Below are 25,694 nucleotides of genomic sequence, written 5' to 3'. Positions count from 1 at the left end.
GAAGTTAAAGATCACCACAGTCTGCCAGAGTGAAATTCCGTCACTCTCCGTTCATTTCTAAGGGATTTTGAAAGGCGTATTTATCAAAGGGTGAATTTTCACTTTTACCCATTAATAAATAAATAAAATAAATAAATCTTTTAAAAATGCCATGGAAATGAATGGAGAGTGGCGGAATTTCACTGTGGTGATCTCTGACTTCACTCTTTGATATAATATAATTGATAAGTGTCTTGCACTGCTCTTAGTTGTGTGTCTTTGTTTCCCATTAGCCTCCCGTACACAAGCAGGCTGGTGAAGACTCTGCTGTACAACTTTATAAGGCAGGAGAAAAGCCCTCCTCCCGGCTCTCATATTTTCCCGCAGCAGCAGGACGGAGGAGGCCTCCTTTATGGGCTGGCATCTGGCGTAGCAAGTGAGTAACCTGTTTGTTTATACTTGGACTTTTCGGGAATGGTACGTCTCCATGCTCTTCATAAATCTGTGTAAGATCAAAGCCATAATGTGTATTTCAGAAGCTGCTACTTTGCACTGCATGTAGTGGCCAGTGGGTGAAATCCACCAGCCTGTATCTATGAACAGCTATTGTGCATTTGTTGTTTAGGAGTCTTCTTCTTAAAGGAGAAGGAAAGTCAAAATGTTAGGCACCTCCAAGTGAATGTATTTACTTAGCTGAAACCCCCAGTCTGGTGCTCCTAACAGCAGAAAACTGCACCGGCCTGGGGTTATTCCAGCAAGCACCACGGAGTAGAGTCCTGCAGAGGGGCGGGTACCTGCGGGTTGCAGGTAGAAGTTCCGGATGCTGGTATAGACGCGGGTCAGGGGCTCTGCAGATTCGCGGTTTGCAGTTGGGCCGTGAGTCTTCTCAATAGCGATGTTTACTCCTTTTTTCTGATCACGCCTACTTCCGATGACGTCATTTCCGGTTTACGACAGCACTTCCTGTTTTGCTTCTATTTTTCTGGTCATGCCTACTTCCGATGATCTCACTCCTGGTTTACAATGACAGCACTTCCTGATTTTTGATGGTTAGCGGGTCGCAGGTCCGGGTTGCAGATAAGGTACTTGCAGGTCGGGTAGCGGGTCCAAGCGGGTAAGAATGTGGATTGTAGGTTGCGGGTATGCAGGCCCGGACTGGCAATCTGTGGGTTCTGGCAAATGCCAGAAGGGCTGCCATAAGGTGCCATAGAAAGTCAGTATTTAGTGGGCTGGTGGGGGCTGTTTGGGCCTCTATGTGGGCTGATTGGGCCTCTGTGTACCTGAAATGCCAGGGCCTATTTTAATTCTCAGTCCGGACCTGCGGGTATGGGTCGGGTACAGGTTCCAAAAAAGGACCCGTGCAGGACTCTTCCATGGAGCGATCCTCTTCCGGCTTCTTCTTTCTTAAGATTTCCCAGGACAGACGCATGTGCAGTAGAATTAAAAAAGCCGACTTTTTAGTTAAAATTCAGGTTTTCACTCTAATGTGCATGCGCAAGCAAGAAGAAGCCGGAAGAGGATCACTCCGTGGTGCTAACTGGAATAACCCCAGGCAGGTGACGTTTTCTTCTGATAGGAGCACCGGCCCGAGGTTTCAGGTAAGTAAATACATTCACTTGGGGGTGCCTAACATTTGGCACCCCAAGTGCTAAACGACTTTCCTTCTCATTTAATTCACTACTAAAGGAGAACTAAATAAATATATAAAAATATGGCTACTGATGATACTGAACTTTCCATAACAGCCTAGATGTTCAAGAGGCAAACAACAGTAACGACTCACTCCTTCAAAGTTTTCCACATAAGCTTTCTTGGATTTTGTTAGGCCGTCCTTTTTGGGTCAGTGGCACTGCACATGCTCAGTGTGCTCTAGACTACTGTGTGAACCCCAGCCCAAAAAAAGTAAGATTTGGCATGTTATAGCCTAATTCTATATTCAGATGTATGTCTTCTAAATGGGAGGTTTACCTTTAAGTTAAGTTATCTAGTGGTCAATTCTGAGCAACTTTTCAATTGGTCTTCATTATTTATTTCTTTTTTTATAGTTTTTTAAAATAATTTGCCTTCTTCTGTCCCTTCTTCTGAACACAAATGCTCTGTAAGGCTGCACGTTTCTATTGAGGCCTCTCCTATTTACATTCCAGTCTCATATTCAATCAATGCATGGTCGCTCGGGTAATTTGGACCCTAGCAACCAGAATGCTGAAATTGCAAACTGCAGAGCTGTTGAATAAAAAGCTAAATAACTCATAAATCTTAAAAAATGAAAACCAATTGCAAATTGTCTAAGAATATCACTCTCTACATCATACTAAACGTTAATTTAAAGGAGAACAACCCCCATCAGGCTTTCTGAGAGCCCCTGAGATGAGCTGTGAGCTATAGGGGTGCTACAGGTAGCAGGGGGGAATTTTACTATATATTGGTAAAACAGGACAATCTCTGGATTTTGGGAGCCCTAAAATTAGTTTGCTGTGGGGCCCAGTAATATCTAGTTATGCCACTGGCTGATAAGCCCATTAAGTGGTACATAGATGAATATGCAGAGGTAGATCAGTGGGTCTGGTCCATTTGGGGGGTTGGAGTAGTGACCTTGGCTCACCTTGAGGGCCATGTAGGGGTAAGATGTGATTGGAATGTAATTGGAAATATGGCTGAAAGACTGATACATTGATCTATACCATGATATTGATTTCTTGATCCATGAAGTCCAATATTACAGTGTTAATAGCAGTGCAGATACATATGACTGTACCACGGTGCTTTATATAGTTCTCTAGTGGAATATCCCACCATTACTAGATCTATATCTACATATCTGCATGTGTATAGTACGGGGTCGAATAGTAAAATTTGAATTCGAATTTTCTAAATGTATTTTTGGTTAAAGCTCACAAATTCGAATTGGGAATAATCCAAACTCAATTCAAATTCGAGATTTGACCCTGGGAACAATTCGAATTCGACTATTTGTCACCTAAAACCTGCCGAGTTCACGTAGAAGTCAATGGCAGAGGTACAGTGACACATTTGAAGATGTTAATAGCCTTCCTGACATTCAAGTTTTTCGAGTCGGCAATATTCGTTCGAGTTTTAGACGTTTACATTTTTTCTTAAATAACCTCACATTCGAATTTCAGGTATATTTGAATTTATTGATTTATATGAGTAAAAAAAAATCGCATGAATTCTAATTTTGAACTGTGATAAATGGGCCTCCATGTCTTGGTATAGGCTGTGTCCCTTGTTACGGGAATCTTCAAATAGAAGGAGAGTAGAGGTTTCGTACTGACAGTTGGATTTATTGGTGGATGAAACATTATGACAGATTGAGCAGCGCTATCGACATTCCTATGTGTTCATGTGCGAATATTCATGAAATACTGCAATGTTTCACTTCCCTGAGGGCCGCATTTCAGATAGAGAGAGATCAATAAGATTCCCCACGATTAGCAGAGAAAGCATCTTGCCCGTGATTAAGTGCTCGGCAGAGTTCAGCAGGCAGATACATACGCAAAATGCCAGTTCCTTTCAGTGGGAAGTAATTAGAGCAGCTGGCCGGCATGGAAAGGTAAGGTCCGTTAAAGTGGGAATTCAGCAACGACCTATCGAACTGGGGCATAAATCAGTAACAAGCCTTCATATATCTGGGTGAGGAATGAGATAATGCTCAGTGTATTTCATAGGACATAGAACAGTCTGATGTGCTGGGCTTGAGGCTTCTTATTGATTTGCTTATTAAACCTGTTTGTTAAATTGTGCCCCTTCTTCCGAATAAACAGAGGGATCTGCTGGGATGAAGGCTCCTATTTTGATCCTTTTTTCAACTTGGAAGTGTGCAGGCCTTGTAGAACAAAGCCTAGAACCAACCTGTCATGATTCAGAACTCTGCCAAGTATAGAACCAACCTGTAATGATTTAGAACTCTGTCAAGTCTAGAACCAACCTGTAATGATTCAGAACTCTGCCAAGTCTAGAACCAACCTGTAATGATTCAGAACTCTTGCTAGGTCTAGAGCCACCTGTAATGATTCAAAACTTTGCCATGTCTAGAGCCAACCTGTAATGATTCAAAACTTTGCCATGTCTAGAGCCAACCTGTAATGATTCAGAACTCTGCCAAGTCTAGAGCCAACCTGTAATGATTTAGAACTCTTGCTAGGTCTAGAGCCACCTGTAACGATTCAGAACTCTGCCAGGTCTAGAGCCAACCTGTAATGATTCAAAACTTTGCCATGTCTAGAGCCAACCTGTAATAATTCAGAACTCTGACAAGTCTAGAGCCAACCTGTAATGATTCAGAACTCTAACAAGTCTAGAATCAACCTGTAATGATTCAGAACTCTGCCAAGTCTAGAACCAACCTGTAATGATTCAGAACTCTGGCAAGTCTAGAGCCAACCTGTAATGATGCAGAACTCTTAAGTCTAGAATCAACCTGTAATGATTCAGAACTCTGCCAAGTCTAGAACCAACCTGTAATGATTCAGAACTTTGCCAAGTCTAGAACCAACCTGTAATGATTCAGAACTCTGCCAGGTATAGAGCCAACCTATAATGATTCAGAACTCTGCCAAGTCTAGAGCCAACTTGTAATGATTAAGAACTCTAACAAGCCTAGAACCAACCTGTAATGATTCAGAAATTACCAAGTATCTCACATATCCTCAACACCTTGTCCTGTATATGTGGCCAGAATAAACTCATATGTATGAAAAACTGATTCCAGAACTTGGAGTTACCGTTGCATTGACAAACCCTCAAAAGGACCAAATGTGGGCAGTGTCTGGGTTGTATCAGAGCCATGACTGCTGCCATTTGTAAAGGTGATATAAAATGCCCCAATATTCGGATGAATATTCTGATTCTGATAAATAAATGGTTGCCCCAGGGCTACCACTTCAACCTCTTGCCCACATTTGCCAGATTATGACCAGACAATGGAGGCTTTATTATCTATGGCCTCCTCTTGGCTGGAAAGAAAACATTATTCAAAGTCTTCCTCACAACTCCTGGCAAACAGGTCACTTAGATGAGATGATGTCACTTCTGGTCAGTGATGACATCACAGCATCATCATCATTGATATTTATATATGTAAATAGCTCCAGCACTTTACCCATCCCTTTACATGAATGTAGCAGAAACATGGGACTTACAATAATTTAACAAACAAGGATGACATAATAAAAGTGGGATCAGAGGGCCCTACTCATAGGAGCTTGCAATCTAAAGGACATCACTTGCAGTTTTATGGTGGGCAGTGGGCTGCATTGCCAATAAAGACACTTAGAATCTGATGGGTTAGCGGGTTATACAGAGCATGTTTGGTGAGTTTAAAGGGGTGGTTCACCTTTACGTTAACTTTTATATATGTTATAGAGTGGCCAATTCTAAGCAACTTTTCAATTGGTCTTAATTATTTATTTCTTATGTTTTTTTTTAGTTATTTGCCTTTTTCTTCTGACACTCTCCAGCTTTCAATAGTGGTCTCTGACCCCATCTAAAATCAAATGCTCTGTAAGGCTACAAATATATTGTTATTGCTACTTTTTATTACTCCTCTTTCTATTCAGGCCTCTCCTATTCATATTCCAGTCTCTTATTCAAATCCATGTATGGTTGCTAGGGGAATTTGCACCCTAGCAACCCGATTGCTAAAATTCCAAACAGGAGAGCTGCTGAATAAAAAGCTAAATAACTCTAAAACCACAAATAATAAAAAATGAAAACCAATTGTTTTAGAATATCCCTCTCTACATCATACTGACAGTTAACCCAAAGGGGAACAATCCCTTTAATGAATAAGGTTTAATGCTGAATTGTACAATACACTTTCCCTTGCTCAGCCATCAGTAACTCATCATTTCCAGCGACTCCTCTGCTCAGCAATAACATGTGGATGTCTTGTGCTGTTTTCCTTCAGCCAGAGACCTGCTGTTTATTCCATTGTGACCTTTCATGACATGTTTTATCTGTATGTTTTGTTTGTACTCAGAACTTTCCGCAAACAAGTTGAGGATTCTCAGTATAGTCACGGCCCTCCTGAGTTTAGAACATGCCCCTGATTCTCCTGCAGGGGGCAGTAGCACACCAGCTTTCATTGTGGCCCAAAAATGCTCCAGAGGCTACACAGTCATATACAGAGGTGCACTTTGCCTTTTTATGAGCAGTAAAACTTTGCATCACATACGCTGTTTACTAAGCAAGAAACAGTAACAGGTGATCTGCCTTTGATGTTTTCTGTAATATAATAAAGTAACAGGTGATCTGCCTTTGATGTTTTCTGTTATATAATAACTGAAGCTTATAAAAACCTTGAAATACCTTTTACATCACAGTGGGCTATAAGTGGCCAATTGTCTGTGTAACGGAGGTAAAGGACAAATTAAATGAGCATATACATCCTTCATTTGCTCCCATGTTCCTCTCTAAGGGGCTCGTGCATCTTCTTCAGTCTTCCCCCATGTGTATAGTACTGTATGTTTATTGGACAGATATGGGATCCATTATCCAGAAATCTGTCATCCAGAAAGCTCCCAGTTACGGAAAGGCAGTGTCCATATACTCCATTTTATCCAAATAATCCAAAGTTTAAAAAACTGATTTCTTTTTCTGTGTAATAATAAAACAGTACCTTGTACTTGATCCCAACTAAGATATAATTAATCCTTATTGGAAGCAAAACCAGCCTATTGGGTTTATTTAATGTTTATATTATTTTCTAGGAGACTTAAGGGATGAAGACCCAAATTACGGAAAACCCCAGTTCCCGAGCATTCTGGATAACAGGTCCCATACCTGTACCTCCTGCATGTTCTGAATATTTTTACAATGTCTATTTTCTACCAATGAACATCATACGAGAAACCGTTTTATAGTGGTCCCAGGAACATTGGGTCAGAACTTACTGACTTTAAAGGGGTGGTTCACCTTCAAGTTAACTTTTAGTATGTTATAAAATGGCCTTTTCTGACTACCTTTTTTTTTTTTAACAGATTTTCTTTATTGCATTTTAAACATCCAGTTATATAGAAGAAGAAAGAGAGAGTATCCAGAGAGATAGAGCCTCGAGATAGTGACTACCTTTTAATTGGCCTTACTTCTTCTGACTCTTTCCAGCTTTCAAACAGGGGTCAATGACCCCATCTAAAACACAAACGCTCTTTAAGTCTAAAAATATATTGTTATTGCTACTTTGTATTACTCATCTTTCTATTCAGGCCTCTCCTATTCATATTCCAGTCTCTTATTCAACTCAATGTATGGTTGCTAGGGGAATTTGGCCCCTAGAACCAGATGGCTGAAATAGCAAACTGGAGAGCTGCTGAATAAAAAGCCAAGTAACTCAAAAACCACAATTAATAATAAATGAAAACCAATTGCAAATTGTCTCGAATATCACATCATACTAACAGTTAACACAAATGTGAACAACCCCTTTAAGCGTCCTGGCAGCTTGGAAAGGTACCTGTGACCAGTTAAGTTGGTTATTTTAGAAATAAATATCTCCCTCCTGCCCCACAATTATAGGAATCAATAAAGAGTTGCTAACTCCCTGTACCCTGCATAACAGCCCTATGATTGGATGCCAGTTGGGGCCACAGCACCGCTGTTCCTATTATGTATTACTTTTGCAATGTGTTTATTGTTCAGCAGGGCTTTGCTTTGGCATCTTCCTAGGAAAGAGATTTGCAGAGCTCATGAACTTGCACTGCTTTACTCATTCACTTCTTACAGCCTTTCCCTTTATCTTGTAACCCCACAAAGTGCATACGTGTTCCTACTTCCCCAGACTTATCGACGCGCTGCCGAACTAACTCGCTGTCCCCTGTTTAAAGGGGAACTATCGCGAAAATGAGAATGTAATATACAGTGGTGTGAAAAACTATTTGCCCCTTCCTGATTTCTTATTCTTTTGCATGTTTGTCACACAAAATGTTTCTGATCATCAAACACATTTAACTATTAGTCAAAGATAACACAAGTAAACACAAAATGCAGTTTTTAAATGAGGGTTTTTATTATTTAGGGAGAAAAGAAATCCAAACCTGTGTGAAAAAGTAATTGCCCCCTGAACCTAATAACTGGTTGGGCCACCCTTAGCAGCAATAACTGCAATCAAGCGTTTGCGATAACTTGCAACGAGTCTTTTACAGCGCTCTGGAGGAATTTTGGCCCACTCATCTTTGCAGAATTGTTGTAATTCAGCTTTATTTGAGGGTTTTCTAGCATGAACCGCCTTTTTAAGGTCATGCCACAACATCTCAATAGGATTCAGGTCAGGACTTTGACTAGGCCACTCCAAAGTCTTCATTTTGTTTTTCTTCAGCCATTCAGAGGTGGATTTGCTGGTGTGTTTTGGGTCATTGTCCTGCTGCAGCACCCAAGATCGCTTCAGCTTGAGTTGACGAACAGATGGCCGGACATTCTCCTTCAGGATTTTTTGGTAGACAGTAGAATTCATGGTTCCATCTATCACAGCAAGTCTTCCAGGTCCTGAAGCAGCAAAACAACCCCAGACCATCACACTACCACCACCATATTTTACTGTTGGTATGATGTTCTTTTTCTGAAATGCTGTGTTACTTTTACGCCAGATGTAACGGGACGCGCACCTTCCCTACAAGTTCAACTTTTGTCTCGTCGGTCCACAAGGTATTTTCCCAAAAGTCTTGGCAATTATTGAGATGTTTTTTAGCAAAATTGAGATGAGCCTTAATGTTCTTTTTGCTTAAAAGTGGTTTGCGCCTTGGAAATGTGCCATGCAGGCCGTTTTTGCCCAGTCTCTTTCTTATGGTGGAGTCGTGAACACTGACCTTAATTGAGGCAAGTGAGGCCTGCAGTTCTTTAGATGTTGTCCTGGGGTCTTTTGTGGCCTCTCGGATGAGTTGTCTCTGCGCTCTTGGGGTCATTTTGGTCGGCCGGCCACTCCTGGGAAGGTTCACCACTGTTCCATGTTTTTGCCGTTTGTGGATAATGGCTCTCACTGTGGTTCGCTGGAGTCCCAAAGCTTTAGAAATGGCTTTATAACCTTTGAAATTGAACTCAGGTGTGATAAACCACAGTTACGTTATTTTTTAACAAGGGGGGCAATCACTTTTTCACACAGGCCCATGTAGATTTGGAGTTTTTTTTCTCCCTTAATAACGTAAACCTTCATTTAAAAACTGCATTTTGTGTACAATTATGTTATCTTTGACTAATAGTTAACGGTTTTTGATGAGCAGAAACATTTAAGTGTGACAAACATGCAAATGAATAAGAAATCAGGAAGGGGGCAAATAGTTTTTCACACCACTGTAAGCTTCATCACAATGAAATAAGAAACTTTCTAAATAAATTAAAAATTCTGTACTGTTTCTGAAATAATCAAGTTTATCTTCACTATTCCTCTCTCAGCATCTGTTTCTCTTCATTCTGTCTTCATGCAGCAGTTGGGTGTCAGATATTCATTGACAGTTAGATCCAATATATCTTATAGGGGGGCTCCTTTATTAGAGCTCACTCTATTAAACTCACCAGACATCATGTCTCTCTACATGCAGGATTTGTGCAAAAGGCAGTTATTTAGCTTGTTTGTACTGGAATCAGTTATTTGAGTGAGCTCTAATTAGGGATGCACCGAATCCAGGATTTGGATCAGCAGGATTCGGCCGAACCAAATCCTAATTTGCATATGCAAATTAGGGGCAGGGAGGGAAATCACGTGACTTTTTGTCACAAAACAAGGAAGTAAAAATTGTTTTCCCCTTCCAACCCCTAATTTGCATATGCAAATTCGGATTCAGTTCGGTATTCGGCCAAATCTTTCGCGAAGGATTCGGGGGTTCGGCCAAATCCAAAATAGTGGATTCGGTGCATCCCTAGCTCTAATACATCTTCTAGGCAAAAGGAGCCCCCCTATAAGATATATTGGATCTAACTGTCAATGAATATCTGACACCCAACTGCTGAATGAGGAGAAACAGATGCTGAGAGAGGGATAGTGAAGATAAACTTGATTATTTCAGAAACTGTACAGAATTTTCTTTCAGAACTTATTTCAGTATGAGGAAGCTTATATTAAATTTAAATTTCCACAATAGTTCCCCTTTAGCCATGTTTCTTTCCTCTCATTTCTTTATTATGGACTGGAGAGGGCCAACTCAACCCTTGGGTCCCATGATATCAGCAGATTTTAACTCTCGCTCATAACAAACCATGTCCCGAAATTTATACGGTTTGTCTTATTTATCATTTTGTTCTCCAAGGGGGCACAGTTTTTGGCTGTTCATCTAAGCTGCCCTGCATCTCATACCGTACATACAACTTCATGAAAACAGACTTGATTTGTAAATTAAAGGTAAAATAAACGCTATTTATAAGTAGTGTTTATAAGCTGTTTATTTGTCCATAAATAAACCATTAAGGACACAAATAGGCAGAGGCAAAATACTCGCACAATATCCCAGTGTATGTCCTGGTACTTCACTATTTTAGCGACACCGTTCCTGCACAGACCTTTATAAAAGGGATGCTATAAAAAATATGCATAACTTATTTTTACATTAATAAATATAGGAACAAGTTAGTCACCATGTCTACAGGTCACCAACCCTAATATTGCTCATTTACACTTGAATTTTCAAGTTTAAAAATTTTAATTCGAATGTGAGATTTATCACAGCTTGACCATTGAAATAGTCCTAGATCAATTATTCGCCTTATAAAACCTGCGGAGTTCATGTACAAGTAAATGGCAGACTTCCGTTGATCCCTTTGGAGATGTTAATAGCCTTCCTGACATTTGAGTTGGTTTTTTTTTAGGGGGAAAAACTAGATACGTATGAGTTGAAAACGTTTTAAATTTTTGGGTCGGAACCATCCAATTGAATATTAGCCATTCAAATTTTTTCTTAAATAACCTCCCAGTAGAATTGTGAGTATATTCGAGTTTAAAAAGTTCGACCTTTAATAAATGGTTTTTGGCCTTGGATACCTCACAAGAGTGTTGCTTCAAGGATTTCTTCTTTATGTCTCTGGACTTCCAACATTCTGTAGCCCTTAATGAGTCTGCTAATGAGTTGTGGCCCTCAACAACTTGGTTTTGGAAAGTTTATTTCCCCTTTAAGTCACAACATACAACACAAATTATTAGGCAGAAGCTGAAAGGTTATGGAGAGTAACAAAGGAAATTTAAGGTCAAAGTAACCTGCTGTTTTTCTTCTTTTGCACAATATTAGGTTCCTCAAGGCGCCAGTTTCATATGATGCAATGCGACTCACCAATTTGGTTAATCTGTTCAGTTTGTTCTTTGCATGGCCAAAATGACTGAATTTCCTGATCAGAATCATTTGGGAGTCCAGTGGTTTTCCAGTTGGGCAGGTTGGTTAGCTGATCCTGTAGTTGTCTGTGTCAACATATTCTCTAGAGCCATACATGGACTGGGAAAGATACAGTACAACATACAAAACAAAGCAATTACAAACAAAAACTCGAAAAAACAAACCAAAACATGAGGTCAGAGAACCGTGGCAGTGAGTGCTTAAATCTACCTCTCTGCCAGCCAGTGTTTCCTTCTAAACATGTCCGGCTCTGTGTCATCCAGAAAACCACAGGTACCAAGCGTTCTGTATTATAAATCCCATAGCGGTATGATAACTAAGACATGGGTTCCCAAAAGGTAGATTGTGAGCTGATGACCAGTAGATCTACCACAGCATAGCACTGGCCATAGACAACCAGTAGAAATGGAAGTGACGTTTTTGCCTGCCGCTATAACAATGGTGGTCAGGTCTGAAAATAGGCCTTGGCATTTCAAGTTCACAGAGGCCCAAACAGTCCCACCGCCGGCCCAATAAAGAATGACTGATATCTTATAGCAACTCCTCTAGCATTTGCTGAACCCACAGATTGCTAGCCTGGGCCTGCTGGTGATAGACCCTCAGGATAACTAAAGTAGATTCTGCATTGGTAAAGTCTGGGCACCAGAGAACTAAGAGCTAAAATGAGCAAGTCATTAGAGTGTTTTCATATATTTCCGTTATAAATGATGTGCCTTTGGTCATAAGGAAAAGTAAGTTCTTTGTTGAGATGACACGTTTCAGAAGATAGCATATTCCCAGAATATCACTAAACTCAAGCAATGGTGATTTTACCAGGTTAGAGGGTTCAGATTTTTGGTTCCTCTGCAGTGATCGCTTCTGCTCAAACAATAAGACTCACTTCAATGCCCCTTTAATTTATTGGGCTGGTCCAGATGTTCTTGTAATTATGACTGAATCATTAGTCTACCTATATTTTTTCTATATCTACAACAGTTATGAGATAAGGGACACTTGAGCAAAGGTTGGACCTCCATGGGGAGCTTGAACTGAAGAAGACCATTTTTATAGAAGAACTAAAGCCTAAAGGAGGTAGGGCAGAAACATTGTACATTATGTTTTGAACTTCTGTACCAGCCCAAGGCAACCACAGCCCTTTAGCAGTAAGGATCTGTGTCTCCAAAGATGCCCCAGTAGCTCCCCATCTTCTTTTCTGCTGATTCACTGCACATGCTCTGTGCTGCTGTCACTTACTGAGCTTAGGGACCCACTCACAATATGCTTTATCTATAGAATATAAATATCGGCAATATAAGGCTGTTTAGCAGATTCAGATTATTAGTACATGACAGCTCTGAACTCAGTGCAATTTGCATCAGAATGTAATAATCAGCCCTGTAGCATCGGCTTATATGACCTTATATGCACCACTAACCCATAAGCTTGGCTTCTCTGCTTCTGCTCAGAGCACACTGAGCATGTGCAGTGTCGCTGACACGTTTAACTAAATCCAAGATAGAGAATTACTGTGACAACTTTAAAGGTCATGTGAACAGCCATTTTGAAATCTTCAGAAACCTACCAATCTAGTAGTTAAAAGGTTAACTGTAAAGCTGCAGCATCCCCCTAATCACTTAGAATTCCTTCTCCCCTTCTAACCCCCTCGGTCCCCTTCCTTAGGAATTTGGCTGTTGGATAATGAGCATGCTCAGTTTTTCCCAACTAATTGAGACACCCTGCAGTCTAACAGCCAATGAAGAGATAGCATTGCTGGTTCCCATAGAAACTCTAGCTGTCTGATCATATTTATTTTTCCTAACCACCTCTCCTTAGCTCAGCTTAACCATTACAGTGCTCAACCCCAGCAGAACTTTTTTTTATCAAAGAATGTTGTGCTAAAGCTGCATTCTGTATTGCATGACCTTTACAGCATACATGTCCTGTTTGCACATGTCAGTGTTACTGATGATGTCAGAGAGAAAATGGCCGCCGGTGAAAGCTGCTAATTGTTTTAGGAAAATGTGATGGTGCTGGCAAATGGAGGGGGTATATGTAGTACAAATGACGTCGCTTGGGTGGGGAAGATATGCCCAACTTATATACATGGTAGGAAAATATACGCTTTACATGTCCTTTAAATGAGAACTAAACCACCAAACTAATGAAAACCCCTACCCTCTATAATCCCCCTGTTCCCCCCGCACAGGTGTTAATACTTGTAAATGCCCCATAGTCTTTAATTAGCCCTCGATACAGAGTCAGCGGAGTGCACGGGTGCCATTTTCACCACTTCGGGAGGCTTCAGTAAGCCAGCGGTGTATTGGCGCATGTGCAGTTGTAGCAATTTTTTGGTCCCGAAAAAAATTGCCAAAGGGACCCGAAGATTCCCGAAGTAGTGATGATGGCATCCGTGAGCTCCGCTGCGCTGAATTTGCATCGAGGGGTAATTAAGGACTTAGGGGCATTTACAGGTATTAACACCGGGGCAGGGACAGGGAGGGGAGACTGTGGAGGGTAGGGGTTTTCATTAGTTTGGGGGTTTACTTCTCCTTTAAAGCCCTGGATCATTACTACTGAATTTTTAGACTGGTGCATCAAGTTCAGTATATAAAATATGGCATTTCTAGCCATATTCAGTTTTAGGGTTTAGTTCTTAATTAATTTTTTGGAAAAGATTAAATGTAGCAGGAGTGGTGAGTGATGCCTTACCCTGACCTCATTTGCGTTTAGTAAGCCCGCCTCACTACGCAGCTGAATGTGAAACACCATAGTTGATAGGTGAATAAGGATTTAAAATGTTTGCTTGGTCCCAAGCCTGAGTGCTATGGCCTTGCCACTCTCATTGTGCTTTCCAGCCGCAGCCAAGTAAGTTACAGTCCGGTTCTGCATGGGCCAGGCACCTTCTCCAAGTTCAGTCACAAAAGTCTTGTGAGGTTGATTAATGCCCATCAATAATCAAAGCACTTGGAAATAATGGAGGTTCATCCTCTTGCTCAATCACCCTGAAACTTCCTGTATCCTTGTTTGTTTCCGAATTGGTCTTGCCATGATGCCAAATTGTGTGGCTTATTTTGGTTCTATTTAAAGAGTTCTGTAGAAATACATTGAGGGAGATGTCATTAGGCACCTTTGCGTCTCTTCTCCGTGATGTTTGTTGTCCATAATTCAATTACCTTGGCACTTAGAGCTAAAGCCCAGTAGAATGCTACTTAGCATTTTCATTCAGCTTCTTCCAATTAATTTTAGTCGTTGTTTTCTTGTATCTCTTCCAACTGTATCATATGTATATTTATGAGTGTTCCATGGAACTCTTAAATTAGAAGTTCAATTTAGAATTAAAGGGGTTGTAACCAAATAAAAACCACGAAAAAAAATCAATTTGCTCAAAGTGCTCTCCTGTGCCTTGTTTTTCTGGGTCGTTTGAGAGATTTTTGAAAACCGTTCATTGGTAAAGGATCACTACTGGGCCAGCAGCCTAGGGATTCAATTATTCAGTCCCATTTTAAGGACCATATCCCTTTTTCCTTTCTTTGAAATCATATAGTTACAACTAGACTTGTTTTATTCCTCATGTAAAACATGAATCACGTCTAAGCAATAATATCGGTTGATTAATGCCATTGACACAGTTTGATAGAAACTTTCTACTCTAGAAGACTATGTTTGTGGCACCGCTCTCTTATTTGTACTGAAAACAAAATCAGTTCTCTTTGTAACAGTGAGCACAGGCATGGAAACGTGTTTTCAGATTGTCGTTTGTGTATTCGGTTGTTCCATTACCCATTCCACCAGCTTGGGTTGGTCTACAGTAAGTCTGTTTGTTGACTGGTTGGTATGGGTTTACTACATTGGAAAGATGACAGTACATGGATTATTCTTCCATTCATCCAAACTATCGTCCCATTGGCTGGACAATATGATATTTTGTTTGGCCAAATTTCTCCATTGGCTCACTAATGTAAGTAAGGAACTGCAGTTCTCTTACTGCCTCATCTCTTGATGCCCCATCCACCTGCTAATAAGGAAATCAGTTGATATTTTCAGTTTAGAGGGTCTAACACTGCCCAGATGATGGGACAGCCTGGTCAGAATTACCCAAATGTTAACGTTGGTCTTGATTTAACTTATTGCATGGCTGATTGATTGGGAAAAAACAGAATAATTCCATGAACGATCTACAATACTACCTCACCAGTAATCAGTGAAGAAAATACATAAAAAAACTACCTATTTCCAAGAAACAAACCATACCAAAACAATCTAACAATATTTATGGGTGTATACTCTATTTTGGTGCCAGATAGTTTAAATTCCTAAGGCATTTGCTCATAGAATTAAACGTCCCGATGAGTCCATAAAACACTTACCCACCCATGGAAGTCTTATGCAAAAAAAAATGTTGTAAAAACACATAACTTCACATCACATATCTAATTGTTAGTCTCCAAGTTCAGAGGTCAGTAGAAGGAGAAAGATGCAATTGAAGCAGAGAAGTCTGAAGCAACATTTTCAGGAGATGGTTTAATGTTGATCTATGGTGGTAATATGCTTATTTTAATGATTGGCTGTTGGTTTAGCCTGTGATTGTGCCATTGCCCTCATTGGCTATAAGTCTAGTTCTGCAAATGTTCTAATGCTGTGATTGTCCGTCTAGCTTATAGAATGTTCCGTTGTTCTCATTTGGCTGTGGGTTGGTCTAGCCTGTAAAACTTCAGTTGCCTTATTGACAATTGGTTGGTCTAGTTCTGAAAATGTTCTTATGCTTTGATTGGCTATAGGATGGTGTAGCCTATGAATGTTATGTTTTTCTCATTGCCTGTAGGTTGCTGTAGTTCTGCAAATGTTCCAGTGTTCTGCTTTCTGCTCATAATTGGTATGCATTAGGGACTCACTGACTCGGCGCTAATGAGCAGGGCTGCCATCAGAAATCATGGGGACCTGTAAGACAAAATTTTCGGAGCCCCTTTGGCCCTGCCCACCGAAGCCTGGCCCTACCCCAGATCTCGACACAGTAAAGGGCCACAAATGAGCACTAAAACAGTAAAAACATTTTTGGCCAAAGCATTATTAAGCCCCCTCCTTTTAAAAAAACATTGGTGACCAGGGTCCCCCATGCAAGTTTATAAAAAATAAAATGGTGGCGAGGGTTCTCCATAAATGTTTCCCAGGGGTTAAAAAAAAAGCCAATTGCTGTTCAGTGGAATTCATTCTCCTCCTCTTCAGCTCCCTTGTGGTGGCTTCAGTTTTCTTTAGTTTCTTTTGATGGCTTCAGCTCCCTTTTGTTCCTTTTAGCGGGTTCTGCAGTTGCTTCATCCGGGAAGTGCAGCACACCTGGACCACCCTTAAAACTGGAAAGTTAAAGGGCCCAGGACAACTGTCTCCCCTGTGCCCCCCTGATAGCATCCCTGCTAGTGAGTCCCCACTGCTTCCTGTACCAAACTGCCACCGTCAATCTGACTGTCATCCCAGGGTTCCCACTGTGCACAGTGGACTTTCGTTTAAAGATTCACCCCAGATGTCATTTTGCTGCTAGTGGCACCTCCCTTGCAGCCGCAATTGCGCTGGAATTCAACATTTTTGGGTAAAGGACATGGGCCATGAGTTTGTAGTTCATAGCAGGGCTTTAATTTGAAACATTGAAGTTCTTATTGAACTACATAAAAGAATAAACATAGCTGCAATCTATAATATTGTGTGTGCTTTTTGAGGTAGAGTCTTGAGCGGGTCCATTTTTTCTAACCTCGACCCGTACCTGCAACCCGCATTCTTACCCACTTGAACCAGGTACCCGACCGTCAAGTACCATATCCGCAAACCCGGACCCGCTGACCATCAAGAATCAGGACGTGCCATCATCGGAAGTAGTCGTGATCAAAAAAGGAGGAATAATTGCTACTAAGACCCGCAAACCCGCAGAACCGCTGACCCGAGTCTATACCCGCACCCGGAACTTCTATCGACAACCCGCAGGGTACCGCAGTTTTTCGCGGGTAACCCGCGGGTACCCGACCTGCTGCAGGACTCTTTCCATCAATAAAGAGTCCTGTGTGTCCTTTCCCACTGAATTAACAAGAAGATAATTATCCTGATGTTCTTGCCTGATAGTCTGTCTCCCATACTTTCATCTCATCATGGGTCTGTAATGTAGTGATAGACAAGCATGGACCTCTCCGTGTTACACTATGGGATCCTGGGAGTTGTAGTTTAACAGCCTATCAGAGGGATTATTTGTTGCAATAGCTTTCAGGGCTTGGAGCTTTATGATGATCTCTTTCTGCACGGGTTTGTACCTATTACAAATTCACAGACGGAAGAACGAATATATCAATAATGAAAGTATGTAAATAAAACCTCAGGATGTTTGTGCAATGTTCAGCATTGCACACACACATGTATGTTCAAGACTTATTTACGTTATGGTGGCAGGGATATGTAGTAATAAAGGATTGCCATAGCATACACATGAGCAAAGACTATAACAAAATAAAGCCAGGGATTACAGAGCTGTGACAGCCTTCCGCCCATCTATACATTGCATTTAGGGCTGGGATTAGAGCTGGGGATAATGGGCAGAAGGGGAAATTCCCAGCAGAAAGGGAATGTGATAGATGTAGGAGGCTTCTGGGTTAACTTTTAAAGGCGAGCTAAACCCTAAACATAAATGGCTTAAAATGCCATATTTTATATAGTGAATTTATTGCACGAGGCTAAAGTTTCAGCTTGTCAATAGCAGCAATGATCCAGGACTTCAAACTTGTCACAGGGGGTCACCATCTTGGAAAGTGTCTGTGACACTCACATGCTCAGTGGGCTCTGATTGGCTGTTGAGAAGCTGCTACTTCTTTAGTTAGGCTTTAGTTCTCCTTTAAGAAAAGGATCAGTGCACATTCTGTTTTAGAAGTCATCTATCTGGAGATATTTTTGGGGTCGGACCTCTATTTGTAGCCCATCATATCTGTAACGGATAACAAATGCAATAAAGTGCTCCTATTAATTACAGTCAGGTATGTCCAGAAAATCAGATCAGCAAACACCCACAATCTGACCCTTAATCTGGCGCCCTCCTATCCACCGCAGGTACAATGCCCAGGTAGTGCCGAGTCAGCACCGAGCACAATCTGGAATGGATCAGGCTGGAGTCCCAGTGTGTAATATGATGGTGGTTGGACAGAGCCCAAGGTTTCCCTTGTCTGAGTGAAGCTGGAACGTTCTGTTATTGGGGATATAGATGGCGCAGGACGCAGAGCATGTCGTTTCTGAATCATTTGATGCCATTAAAGAAACAAAACAAAAACAAAGAGAACGCACTTCATAGTTTGGCAGTATCCGAAACAAATATTGCCAAGTCATTTATTTCTCCTGTTTGACATGTCTTAAATAATGCCAGATGTAGTAAAGTATGAGCAAAGCCATCGGAGAAGTACGGATGGGGCTGCAGTGCTAATGGCAAGGTGTAAGGGCTGGGGAGATGCGCTCATTACAAATTGTTATGGAATTGTGTGATATAAGAACGTCTTCCCATCTCTAATCTCTACATATGCAAACGTAGATTATCCAGCAGTATTTTATTCGCCCAGCAAAGCTAAGTTTATTGCTGCATATGGCTCTGTTTTCATTATTAAGCCCTTGGATATCAATGTATTTAGCAAACAGCTCTCAAACGTGTTACTGTGCACTCATAGACAGGCATGCTCTGGGCAATCCGCCTACTTATGAAATCCCCATAATAAATAGATGTTCTAGTTCTTCACGCACCATACTTATCATTCAGATGCCACGGCCTATTCCAGTGCTATTGTTGGTGTTCAAAGATAACAGCAAATATAAATTCCTGTATTATTAACCACAAACTATGTGAAAAACAGAACGTAAGGCTTCCCACGCGGCTATTTTCCATTACACACAAAAACACTGAAGAAAACATAAATCCTAACAAAGTTCAAATGGGTTATGATCTTGAAAGGATCTCAAATGCAGCTCCAAGTCAGACTCATTTGAGCAGTGCTGATGATCCAAGGTTGAAAGGACCAGTATATTCCCTTGAAAGTGAAAGTCACATTCTTTTTCCTGGTTCTAACAAGCACACAAAGCAAATCACCAGTCCACTGAAAAGCCCTCTGTATAAACAAATCTTCAGACGCAGGCCCTTTTAGACTTTCAGATAAAGAACAGCTCCATTATACAGAGGACTTCTTCATGGACTATTGATATGTTTTGATGGTGGTCATGCAAACCAGGAAACAGCCGAATATAACTTTACTTTCAATTTTGCCCTGCTTAGAGCAAGAAATATCACAAGACATTCGTAGTTGCCTATTGTTTTAATAATGAAATATCTAAGTGAGCGGTACATTGATCATGTTAATGCACATCATCAGGTCGTGCCATATTGTAATTACGGCTAAATTATTTGTCTACTGTACATGTGTCTTGATTGTTTGGCATCTCTTTACCTTCAACCAGTGTCTTATGAGCACCATGTTACTCACCTACCTCTTGGATGTTGCTCCCAGTGGCCTCAAAGAAGGTGCTTATTTTTGAATTCCAGGCTTGTTTTGGTTGTATAAAAACCAGACGTAATGCTAAACAGAGTCTCCTGTAGGCTGACCATCCACATGGGGGTACAAAATAACCAATCACAGCCCTTATTTGGCACCCCAGGAACTATTTTCACGCTTGTGTTGCTCAACTCTTTTTACATTTGAATGTAGCTCACGGGTAAAAAAGGTTAGGGACCCCTGGTCTGGTTGTTTCAGATCTGTAAAGCCACAAGAAACAATTAAGGTGACCATACATGTATTAATTACAATCTTTCTTTTTATCATTGTTCGTTTTTCATTACAAAGAGCTGAATCATAAGGTATACACTTAGAAACAATAGAGTTCTACCGATAGAGTTCTAGAGGTGCCAGTGCAACATTTTCTGTCTTGGCTGATAGAAACGCCGGCCTATATCTAAGTCTTGGGTAAAATAATATTCTGGGGTTAGTGGGAGATAAAGCTTTGGATTTGGAGGACAAACACTTTTGGGATAGACAATGCTGTGATAGTTAGAAATTGGTCGACTTGTCTATCAGCCAAGATGCAATCCATCATGCAGGGCTAGAAGGATATGGGGGCTAGAAGGTTGAGTTTATGAAACGGATGATGGTGATTAAGGACATTATTCCCTTCAAGCAACACGGGGGGGGGGCAGGTACCATTACTACACTGGTTATTAGAGGAGACCTTTTTTTTGCTGAAGGTACCTTACTGAACAGGTTAGAATTCCTGACGATGAATCAATAATTGATCCTTATTGTTATGTTCTCCTATCACAGCATTGTCCGTCCCTAAGTGTTTGTCCTCCAAATCCACTAACCCTAAGTATTATATCCTCCTAACCCAGAATATTATTTTACCCAAGACCTTTGGGTTTTGCCCTCTTAATCTAGAACATTAACCAACCATTTCACTTGTTTTGGAGCAGTCAGCCCACACTAACCTTTGCACCATATTCTTCTAACCCAGGCGATAATTCTACCCTAGCCCTCAGCATTGTGTCCTTCTAACCCAGACTGTTATTCCACCCTAACAGTTACAAACTCGTAGCATTATTCCACTGTACCTTTTAGGGGGTTGTCTATCAAAATCAGATTTTTTAAGTAAAAAAAGTCATACCAAACTAGAATCCATGATTTGACCTTATTTATCATCGAATAAAACTCGATAAAATCGGTTCTGAAAAAAACTTGACAAATTCGGCTATTTGCAAAAAAAAAATAAAAAAAAAAAAATCTGGTTTTAGGCCCGAAACTATAAAATTTTTCGTGAAATTGCTTGAAACCCTTTGATTTTTGGCCAAAACTCAGTGCAGGCCAAGATATCTTCAAATTTGAAATGAGAGCTTTGCCATTGACTTCGACAGGACCCCGACAGCTTGGAGATGAAGTACTTTTGGATTTGGACTTTTAGTAGCCTCGGGGTATAAATCGCGAATAATTCAAGTTTTTTCCCACAAAAATAGCAAAGAAAACCTTGAATTTTCGAGTTTTTTGAATTTGAATTTAATAAATAACCCCCCTAGTGTTAAGCACTACTAAACGTCACCATATCATTTTACTAATTGGCAACATTAGATATATTTCACTCTGAAGTTAAAGTTAAATTCCTCTGGTGCACATTATAAATTACATGATGAGTTTATCCGTAAGGATTGTAGCAAAACCCACAAAGCTCATCCTTTAGCTTTCCATGGGCGAGTGTATGGGCATTTCTTTGTTTTATCTCGCTCAGAGAAAGTGTTTATTTTGGAGCCGGTCGCTTGCTATGAGCTTGGAAATTGCTAACTGCTAAATAAACAGCAGGGAGGGGGCAGTAACCGGACAATGTGAGACAGGAGTCAGAGAAAGGCTGGGATGTTTGGGACTGTGGCCAGTGAGTCAGGGCTTAGAGCGTGGAGCCTTGGTCTAGTCACTGTGGTGCCAGTGGTTGGTCACAAGAGCTTGCTATCTGAACTAACCTTCAATAAGGTTATCTTTATCTACAAACCCAAGTTATAGGCAGTCAAAATGGAGCCATTATAAAGATCTTATTGTCATGTGGCTAACTCTGTCTACTATAGTACTCTCACCACTGCCCTAAATGAGCTTGCTCCTATAAAAACTAAACGTTCTAGACCCAAACCACTTCAACCTTGGCATACTGCTCATACAAAAGCGCTCCAAAGACACTCACGTGCACTTGAGCGTCGCTGGCGCAAATCCCGTTCAGAATCAGACTTTTGGAGCTACAAATCTGCCCTGCGCTCCTTTAACACCAGCCTCTTCCAAGCCAAACAAACATACTTTACTTCACTCATTAACTCCCTTTCTAAAAAACCAGCACAACTTTTCTCCACCTTTAACACTCTCCTTTCCCCTTCTCCACCCCCTCCATGCACATCTGTCTCTGCTCAAGATATTGCTGAGCACTTCAAAAACAAAATTGACACTATCAGAAGGGACATTACACTACTCAACCCCCCTAGACTTCCACCACCCTCCCTCCACACTCCTCAGTCTCTCCTGTGCTCCTTCACCCCTGTCACTGATGAGGAAGTCTCAAAGCTTCTGGCCTCTTCTCACCTTACCACCTGCCCGCTTGATCCAATTCCCTCAAAACTTCTCCGCAATACCAATCCTTGTCTAATCAAAGCCTTAACTCACCTATTTAATCTTTCCCTCTCAACTGGACTGTTTCCTTCTCAACTAAAACATGCTCTTGTCACCCCCATTCTGAAAAAACCCTCTCTTGATCCCTCCAATCTTGACAACCTCCGACCTATCGCTCTGCTACCTTTCATCTCTAAACTACTTGAGCGCCTAGTCTACAACCGACTTACCTCATTCCTCTCTGACAATAACCTGCTGGACCCCCTACAATCTGGTTTTAAGCCACAACACTCCACGGAAACTGCCCTGACTCGACTGACTAATGACCTTTTAACCGCTAAAGTCAACAATCACTTCTCACTACTAATACTGCTTGATCTCTCAGCCGCATTTGACACTGTAGATCACCCTCTCCTCCTCCAGTCCCTCCAGTCACTTGGCCTTCGTGACACAGCCCTGTCCTGGTTCTCTTCTTACATCACCAATCGTTCCTTCAGTGTCTCCTACAATGGAGTAGCATCTTCTCCCCTACCTCTTTCTGTTGGAGTTCCCCAAGGCTCTGTCCTGGGACCATTACTATTCTCCCTCTATACTTCCTCCCTTGGCAAATTAATAAATTCTTATGGTTTCCACTACCACCTCTATGCTGATGATACTCAGATCTATCTCTCATCTCCTGATCTCAACCCAGAACTCCTAACTCGCGTCTCCTCCTGCCTGTCCGCTATCTCTACCTGGATGTCACAACGCTACCTTAAATTAAACCTCTCTAAAACTGAAATGGTTCTCTTTCCTCCAACTAACACCAGTAGCATCCCCGAAGTATCCATCATAGTTAACAATTCCACTATCACCCCCTCTCCCCAGGCCCGGTGCCTTGGGGTTATCCTAGATTCTGCCCTGTCATTCACTCCTCATATCCAGTCACTTATTAAATCTTGTCACTTCCACCTAAGGAACATATCCAAAATACGATCATTTATCACCCAAGACGCTGCCAAAATTCTTATTCACTCTCTCATCATATCGCGTCTAGACTACTGTAACTCTCTTTTAATTGGCCTCCCCCTCCAGAGACTGTCACCTCTCCAGTCCATAATGAACAATGCTGCGAGGCTCATACACCTCAGCAACCGCTCCTCCTCTGCCTCGCCATTCTGTCAATCCCTGCACTGGCTTCCATTACCTTTCAGAATCAAATTCAAATTAATGACACTGACTTTCAAAGCACTTCAAAACTCTGCCCCACCCTACATCTCTGAACTCATCTCTATATACTCACCCACTCGCTTACTACGCTCCTCTACTGACCTGCTACTCAACTCTTCTCTCATTACCTCCTCACATGCTCGCATTCAAGACTTTGGAAGGGCTGCACCCCTCCTCTGGAACGCTCTTCCACGGTCTGTCCGACTTTCTCCCAACCTTTCTACTTTCAAGAAATCTCTGAAAACGCACTTCTTTCGAGAAGCCTACCCTCACTCTGCTTAACTACCAAACGCAATACCACATTTCTCACCCACTTAATTCGATCTTGCCCACTCCCACACCTTGTGTATTACTCCCTTCCCTTTAGACTGTATGCCTATGCATAGGGCCTTCCTCACCTTTTTGTACCTGTATTGACTGTGATGTTTGTTACTCCATATATTCTATGTATGTAATTCATGTGATGTAGTTGTATAATCACATTTACTTTACAGTGCTACGCAATATGTTAGCGCTATATAAATACATGTTAATAATAATGTTTTATGGTAAATCTATTGAGCGGACCAAGGATAACCGCAAAACAATTACAGTAGAACCCCCATTTTACGTTTTTCAGGGGACCAGAAAAAAATAGTGTAAAATCCAGGAAAATGAAAAAATCAGGGAAATGTATTCTGTATAACATATAGGTGGGACCACAAATCAACAATGTAAAATGAGGGAAAGCTTAAAATCACGCGACTGTATCACATGTATTTCACTGTATTACATTTTTACATTAAAGGGGTTGTTCACCTTTAAATGAACTGTTAGTTTGATGTAGAGAGGGATATTCTGAGATGATTTGCAATTGATTTTCATTTTTTATTATTTTTGAGTTTTTAGCTTTTTATTCAGCAGCTCTCCAGTTTGCAATTTCAGCCATCTGGTTGCTAGGGTCCACATGCACTGATTTGAATAAGAGACTGGAATATGAATAGAAGAGGCCTGAATAGAAAGACGAGTAATAATAACAATACATTTGTAGCCTTACAGAGCATGTGTTTTTTTAGATAGGGTCAGTGACCCCCATTCGAAAGCTGGAAAGAGTCAGAAGAAGAAGGCAAATAATTACAAAATGAAGACCAATTGAAAAGTTGCTTAGAATCAGCCATTCTGTAACATACTAAAAGTTAACAAACAACCCCTTTAAGTTTAAAGAGCACATGTTGAATACACTGTGTGGCTTTACACACAGTGTAGGGGCCCATTTATTACATCTTGATTTTTTCTGGTCAAGATTTTTAGGGGGAAACGCAAATTTTTAGAGATTTATCATACCCCAGAGCTACTACTAAACATTCGAATCAGAAATTACTCAGTCTCAAATATGTCGAGGTCATGTAAAGTCAATGGCAGATGTTCCTGAAGTTGTTTCTTGACATCGTGATTTGCGCTGGATAATCTGAAAAAGTCGAGTTGTCACAGTGAAAATGAGATAAAACCAAGTTTTCAGAGCGTCAATCGTACAATACGTATTGATGCTCGATTTTGTTGCCCTAATTTTGTTCTCAAAAGATTATTGATAAATTAGTTCAATTCATGGAAGGGAGTTTTGCCAACTTTGTATTTTTAGAAATTGACGTTTTAGTAAATCAGCCCCTTAAAGGACCAGTAACACTAATTTTTTTAATACTTATTTCCCCCCCAAAATAGCTATAATGATATTTTTCAAATTTTCAGCTTGAATTAGATTTTCAAAGTGCCCCATAGGAGAAAGGCGAAAATGCGACGGCAACTTGAACTCCTCTGTTCGCTGAAGTCAACTTTGTACCGATAACCTAAAGGACCTGAGCTTTTTTTCAGTGTCTGCAGCTTAAATCTATGTTTGTATTCCTTCAGACCACTTTGGGGCTAATGATGTGAGTATGTATTTAAGCTGCAGACACTGAAGTTGCTTCAGGTTATCTGACCTCTGGTTCAGCACACAGAGGAATTCAGGCTGCTGTCTCCTTTTCTCCTATGGGGCACTTTGAAAGTCAAATTCAAGCTGAAGATTTCAAAAAATTCAATACCGAACCGAATC

The 25,694-nt window shown here is 40.9% G+C and overlaps 1 protein-coding gene across 2 annotated transcripts in view; it reads left to right on the top strand.

The window, feature by feature from the left end:
* The window catches only part of dym.L (dymeclin L homeolog), a 256,941-nt gene that overhangs the window by 77,437 nt on the left and 153,810 nt on the right, over positions 1-25,694 (top strand). For both annotated transcript variants that reach the window (XM_041581086.1, NM_001093588.1), the window contains 1 exon segment: positions 273-415. In XM_041581086.1, the coding sequence (XP_041437020.1) occupies positions 273-415 (143 nt within the window).

Source organism: Xenopus laevis, chromosome 1L, assembly GCF_017654675.1.
Source record: "Xenopus laevis strain J_2021 chromosome 1L, Xenopus_laevis_v10.1, whole genome shotgun sequence".
NCBI lineage: Eukaryota > Metazoa > Chordata > Amphibia > Anura > Pipidae > Xenopus > Xenopus laevis.
The sequence above is the reverse complement of the archived record's forward strand: the minus strand, read 5'-3'. Positions and strand labels throughout refer to the sequence as shown.